Source organism: Gadus chalcogrammus, chromosome 13 (genome assembly GCF_026213295.1).
Source record: "Gadus chalcogrammus isolate NIFS_2021 chromosome 13, NIFS_Gcha_1.0, whole genome shotgun sequence".
NCBI lineage: Eukaryota > Metazoa > Chordata > Actinopteri > Gadiformes > Gadidae > Gadus > Gadus chalcogrammus.
In genome coordinates, this window is record NC_079424.1 from 11,175,270 (window position 1) to 11,181,515 (window position 6,246).

General features: G+C 41.9%; 2 protein-coding genes across 4 annotated transcripts; one reads left to right on the plus strand and one right to left on the minus strand.

Moving 5' to 3' along the window:
* Positions 1-226: 226 nt before the first annotated feature.
* Positions 227-1,889, minus strand: nudt2 (nudix (nucleoside diphosphate linked moiety X)-type motif 2). Its single transcript, XM_056605868.1, has 3 exons — positions 1,780-1,889; positions 1,241-1,371; positions 227-1,133 (listed from the first exon to the last, which is right to left on the minus strand). The coding sequence occupies exons 2-3, from the start codon at positions 1,368-1,370 to the stop codon at positions 829-831; spliced, it is 435 nt and encodes a 144-aa protein (XP_056461843.1). The 5' UTR covers position 1,371; positions 1,780-1,889; the 3' UTR covers positions 227-828.
* Positions 1,890-1,991: 102 nt separating this feature from the next.
* On the plus strand, positions 1,992-5,573 carry rfesd (Rieske (Fe-S) domain containing). Of its 3 annotated transcripts, none has more exons than XM_056605867.1 (4): positions 1,992-2,325; positions 3,118-3,267; positions 3,888-3,922; positions 4,191-5,573. In XM_056605867.1, the coding sequence occupies exons 2-4, from the start codon at positions 3,156-3,158 to the stop codon at positions 4,506-4,508; spliced, it is 465 nt and encodes a 154-aa protein (XP_056461842.1). In that variant the 5' UTR covers positions 1,992-2,325; positions 3,118-3,155; the 3' UTR covers positions 4,509-5,573. The 3 variants fall into 3 exon arrangements, with proteins under 3 accessions (XP_056461842.1, XP_056461840.1, XP_056461841.1); XM_056605866.1 differs by having other exon boundaries at positions 2,008-2,325; positions 3,097-3,267; positions 4,191-5,569; XM_056605865.1 differs by having other exon boundaries at positions 2,007-3,267; positions 4,191-5,569.
* Positions 5,574-6,246: the final 673 nt, after the last annotated feature.

Genomic DNA, 6,246 nt, shown 5'->3' on the forward strand with positions numbered 1-6,246 from the left:
TTATGTAGCTTTTTGTGTAATTTAAATAGATACTTCAATCAATTATAAATAATTGTATATATTGCAAACACAGAATTTGAAACAGGCAAAATGGTGCTGACACGGTCAGGGGGAAGAGCAGACTCCCAGTAGGGCTGTATTTTGCTAACATGTGTCTTTACTGTTTGTATCCTATCGGAGTTATTGCTCCTCCTTGATGGCCTGTCCTTACCCAGAAGCTAGGCAGTGACTAATTAAAGGGGACTGAAATGTACAAGCAGCATCGGCATTGCTCTCAAAACCAAAGTAGAACAAATATAAATTCAAATAATTTATTTACTAGCGAGTAGACAGATTATTGCAAAAGAAGAGTGTGAGGCAACATGTCAGTAGCTCAACAGCATTACATTTGATATTATCATATAACCCAATGACTAGAGCATTGTACTAGCCTCGTGAGACCATCCAGATCACACAAGTTCACATTTGGTTTCTTTCTGCAGATGGTTTCGCATATTGCCAAATGCAAAAGACAATCAGGATAGTCTCACAAGGCTAGTATTGTCCAGCCAGTAACTATATTGTGTTATTTTAAATGAACCGAAATGTAAAAAGGACCATTCTAACACTTGTTAGACAGTGATAGTAGTTGCGGAAATTAACTTCCAACAATCAATAAAAACTGAAACCATAGAACCCACAATAGCAGAAATGTTATAATAGGACTGGCACATGAATCGTATTCTCATGTTTTCCCAGTTGGTCAGCTTGCCTATTCAGTCAAACATGATTTATTCTACTTCATGATCTCCTTCTCCATAGGTCCTCTATTAGTGTTCTGCAGTGTCTTTAGGTAAGGTGTTTCTGTGCTGCCTTCAAGGTGTCCTGGAGGTCTTTATACTGTGCCAGGGAGCAGGCCTCTTCCAGAGGGGCCCAGCGGTAGTCCTGGTGCTCTTCAGACAGAGTCACGGTCGCCTCTGGGTCTCTCAGCTCGGCGAGCCAGTACAACACTTCCTTGGGCTTCCCCCGCACCTCATAACGGAGCTCCTTTGCAAAGTCTTCAACCACCCGAAGATGCTTGGCCTCCAAGCCTGCCTCCTCCTGGGTCTCCCTCAGGGCTGTGGTGAGGTCATCCTCCCCCGGGTCTACGTGACCTGGCCATATCAGAGATAAGAGACGGTTGGAGTGATAGTTGTTTGGTTGTATGGTTGATAGTGGTATGGTTTGAACATTTCACATAGGCCCGCCTAATATGTTATACCTTTAGGTGGGGTCCAGTGGTGTTCTCCGTAGGAGGTTTGCAAGAGAAGGTACTCAATGTTATTTGGAGGAGGTGTAGACCTGGCTAAGCGACGGAACACTATGAAGCCACATGCTCGCACTGCCGCCATCCTGTTAGAACATAAAAGCTCAAGTCAATATGTCTGTATGCCTGTAGGTGCCAATACTTTATCTGACAATATAATAAGTAAATACTGAATTAATTTATCAAAAAGGTTAATGACAAGTATGTATTTCGAAGAGTTTTTGACGAGTATAGTATCGTCACGTAGTGTCGTTTAATTAAACGATAGGCACACTAAAAGCATACTCCCAAAGAGACTGATCCAGATCAATGTTACCTCCTCAAAAAGAGCAAACTAAAAAGTCAGATGAATCCAGGCACATGGATTCAGATGACACCAGTATTGTTAACACCGGATAGTGCTTGTTTGACGCAAAGATATATGCTACTTTTATAAAGCATCTCCTTTTAATTGTATAAATTATGTTTATATTATACAAAGGCTTATAACTTACAATGATTTATTTTGATACGGCTCTGTTTTTACTGCGGTTTAGGTTCTTTGCGTTACTGACCAACGCTTCAGTCAGCTTCCGAAAGCTGATTGGTTGGAAGAAACTAGGGGGTAACAGAGAAATAATTCCGGCTCGCAAAGCAAACTAAAATATTGGGTCCACTTTTCTCTTGCATAATAATGGTATATGTGATATAGTAAAGTATAGTATTAATAGCGTTATAGGAATGGTATTGAATAAGGATAAGAAATATGACCATTTATGTGTGTTGATTACCAATTGAAAGCGCATGGAAATTAATTTAAGTGATTCATGTGTTAAATCCATAGACTGAATTAAATTGTGGATTATGACGAATCAACAAATTTTTGTTGGACGGTTTGCGAGCCTCTGGCAGAAAGTGATAAGACATTTACGCAGTATAGTCATCGTATACCTGCCTGGGGGTTACAGATAACGATGAACTCAGTGTTTGGCCTCCTTCCCCAAATGCTGTCAGAGCTCTTGTTGGCCTTTGGTGAGGAAACTGCTTTGCTGAGTGCCAAGGTAAAGAAACCAAACTTTTGAAAACAGGAAATAATTGTTATTGTTATTACAATTGTTATTACAGTACTAGGCAAGAAAGTGTCAGTGGAAGAGCATTATTATACAGTACCATGACTCTTACATTTCTGGAGTAGTTCTTACATAGTATGTTACTCTCTAGTTTAGCTTGAGGCAACTCCAAATGGTGTTCCTGTTGTTCAAAAGTTCATTACTCTTTCTGGTACATACCACTTTGGTATGTATGTGTTTATATACATTACAGATATGGTTATGATATGATATGGTTTACAGCATTGAGATATAACATCACTTTATTTTTATCCATAGTTTGCTCTGATTTTGTGATCACTAGAAGCCCAATACTTGTGTTGGAAAAGCGGACAGATATACAGCCGTATCTCCTGGCATCATCTCTGTCACACTATGTTAAGATGATGTAACGAATGGTTTCTCTATCGGTACGCAGAACTTGGGTACTGACCGAGAACTAGGATAAATGTATGCTTCTTAGGTTTTTGGTCGAATACAAATATATTTCCTAAAAAATTAGGCTGGGTAGGATTATTTGTTATGACCTTATCAACAACGCATAATAATAAAAATGAACAGGGTCTGTCAATAATGCAATATTCTCAATGAGCCTGAGAACAGGCAAACCTTGGATACCTTCAAGAAAGAAAAGTTGTGCTCTAGCAGTGCTTTGAAATAATATAACACATTTATAATCATATATATATATATGTATGTTTGATTGCTGCCTGTTTTTTGGAGAATTGTCTTGTGCCATGGAAGGGAAGAAGGATGCCAGAGGAGAGGCCCACTTCGTGGGGATGAGAGAGGAGTTGATTGAGGCCAAACGCTCCCTCAGAACACTAGAGGGAAGAGATGTGTTGGTCATCTACCACCTGGAAACTTTCTATGCTATGGACTCTTACTGTTATCGTGAGTAACTTTTGGAACCACGTTTGAAAAAGATCAGGCTCATCTGCTTTTAGTTGTAGATGGGGGGGGGGGGGGGGGGGGTGAAGAGAACAGTTATTAATTAATTGTGTGTGTGAGCGTTTGTAAGTGTGTGCCAGTGTGGCTGCAATGTGTGCAATAGTATGCTTGCGTGTGTGTGCGTGGCTGCGTGCGTGTGGGTGCTTGTGTGTGCATGTGTTTGTAAGTGTGTGTGTAACTCTTCAAAAATGCTGCCGCTGGGATAGGCGGTGTGTGGGCTTTGAATACCTTGTGTGATTGCTTGCAGTCCTAGTCAATTAATTGTCATCATTCCTTCTTATAATTTGTCACTTATAATCCAAAAACCCAAAACCTTATCATGATTTACCGAAACCTAAAATGACCATAACCTTTCCCTGCTTTTTGTGCCTTACAAGCATCCAAAATACCATGGCTTAATATATGATCTTGTTGTTTATCACTGATAACCTCAAAAACCTTGTTATCTATGGCCGGATGTGTCTAACAGTCGTAAGGTGCATTCAGTCAGCAAAATGTTAAGATCCTCAAGAAAGGTTTGCTTACTTTGCAATTCAGTGATTATTGTGTCCCATTTCAAACAGATGAGGCAGGAGCTCTGCAGACTGGTGACATTGAGGTAAGAGTTCCCATAGATTTGTGTACTTGTGTACTTTATAACATTTTTAACTCTTTTTTGCTTTTAATCTATCCAGTGGACATTTTAAGCTAAATCCCCACGATAGGGGGGAGTTAAACTTGTTAATAAAGTAAAATTTCTTTGCACGTCCAAGTTAGAAATGCAAAGCCCTCACACAATTCAGTTGCAACATCCCCAGGTAAAATACATTTTGAAAGAGAATTTTGTTGTTTATTTGTTAGTTTTCAAAGTTGTAACCTTCTTGCAGGAATTGGGCGGCAAACTGTGCATTATATGTCCAAACCACAAGTACAAGATAACGTTGGCTGAAGGGGAGGGGTTATACAAGTACACCGACCCCAAGGAGAAATCCCCGGTTGCCATGTGGCTCTCTAAAGGCCCGAAGCAGAGAGTCCACTCGATCACCGAGGCCAACGGGGAGGTCTACGTCAAACTGTCAGAAGACCCTCAACGGCTGGATTCAGACTTCTACCAGGGAGAGAGGGGCAAGGTGCAGAGGGCCAGCATCGAGGCGGCCAAAGCAGCCAAAGCAGCTAAAGCCTTACAGGAGAAGAAATCCCGATAGTACGGAGGAAGCAATATTTAGGCAATACCGATGTTTCTAATTGATATCTGTAGACGGCATGACAATGGTTGACATTACTGGCTGGTATTAACTCATTAATATTGCAGGGAAGAAAACAGATTAATCAATTGTCTATGTGCTCCCATGCAGCTATGTTTGTTTTGAAAGTAATCAATAGTGATCATGATGGATAAAGACATTCCATATCGGTTCATCCCTACTTGATAGTGATGCTGTGGATCTGGGATTTGATGATATTGGACATTGTGTATTCATTAATAAATGAAGTGAATGTTGACCTGTATCTTTTCCCAGTAAAATGTTCTGTTCTGCTTAAGACATCTGCAGTTGAAAAAGTCGAAGAGTCTCGGGGTGTTGCTAAATGCATGGGATATGGATGCACTGCCGCAGCCAGAGGAATACCAATATCCCTCATGCATAATGCATTTCCCTCACCATAAATAATTATGTCTAGGATGCTCACAATCCACACAGCCATAGAAGTCTCCTTGTCATTTGATGAAAGTAAAGGAAATTGGGCCATCTTGTAATATAATTGGACTTATCGATGAGCTGGCAAAAAGAAAGCAGAGATTGTGTTCCGGCTCTCCGGCGCCCATGGGCTGCAACAGGCCTGTAGAGGCCCTGTTCACGAGGCAGGTACTGCGCTTTTCTCTGGTATTCTCTGAACACAAACAAACCATTTGACATGTAAAACACTATGCACACACACGCACCAGACCTAGGGCTACGGCTGAACGAGGAACATTAAGAATAACAAAGTTGACTTGCAGGACAAAACCAACCTGCGAAGGGGTGGGTTAGATCAGCCACCAGATGGACGTTTTGCATGAGGTCAGACGGAGGGGGTCAGCGAGTAGACACAACAGCAGGTGGAGTAATGCAGGACGCTGCTTGCTCCTGTGTTCATGTATTCCCATTATGGCCTCAGCATGTAAGGTAGCGCAGCACAAACAGCTGTTGACGGGCCGTTTGGCCCCGGATGACTGTGCGTCGTTCATAATTCATGGCCGTTAAGGGCCGGGCGGGACTCTGAACAGACATTTAAAGCACAACTCCACATGCCTTCAAATCATAGCTGGTCTGCAAGCCAAGTAGGTACACTGACCTTTCAAGACATAATTGAATACAGGCCTATAAATTACCTCATGGGACATCAAGCACAACTATTGTTTGACTCCAGATACTAAATTATCCACATATTCAAACTGGTTCTGCACATCTCTGTAATTACTTTGCAGTAGGGAACTGAATTGTCTGAACTGGCCTGAATTATTGTGTGAAGGCATGGCATCTGAAGTATCCTTTGCCATTGTCAGGCAGTCTTATTTTACAACAAGCAGTCAGTCCAGTCCCTTTAATTCGGAGCCAACAAACAATGAAAAGGAGTTTACAGCAATTGGCTACATTTGTGTGGAGCAGTAAAATAGCTGGATTTATTCGACGTCGAGTCGCTCCAAAGGGGTAGCTTACAATAACGTAGTTTTTTCCCGATGGCACTGGTGTTTGTGTGCGTGTGTGTGTTTGTGCGCGCTTGTTTGTGTGCGTGCGCGCGTGCGTGCGTGTGTGCGTGTGTGCTTGTGTGTGTATGTGCTGAGTCAGGCGCGAGCCCTCTCTTAGGGTGCTCTGCTCTCTGCTCTGTCTGTCTCTCAGTCCCATTTCTCCCTCGCTGCCTCGCTCTCCGAGCCTGATTATTTATTACTTATTACACTTTGCC

Bases quoted from the DNA above. Each gene is read 5' to 3' on its own strand.
- rfesd (XM_056605865.1), top strand. From the start codon at position 3,069: ATGTTTGATTGCTGCCTGTTTTTTGGAGAATTGTCTTGTGCCATGGAA. The intron at 3,268-3,887 runs GTGAGTAACTTT...CATTTCAAACAG, and splicing joins TATGGACTCTTACTGTTATC to ATGAGGCAGGAGCTCTGCAG. The intron at 3,923-4,190 runs GTAAGAGTTCCC...ACCTTCTTGCAG, and splicing joins TGCAGACTGGTGACATTGAG to GAATTGGGCGGCAAACTGTG.
- nudt2 (XM_056605868.1), bottom strand. From the start codon at position 1,370: ATGGCGGCAGTGCGAGCATGTGGCTTCATAGTGTTCCGTCGCTTAGCC. The intron at 1,134-1,240 runs GTATAACATATT...TGATATGGCCAG, and splicing joins CCACTGGACCCCACCTAAAG to GTCACGTAGACCCGGGGGAG.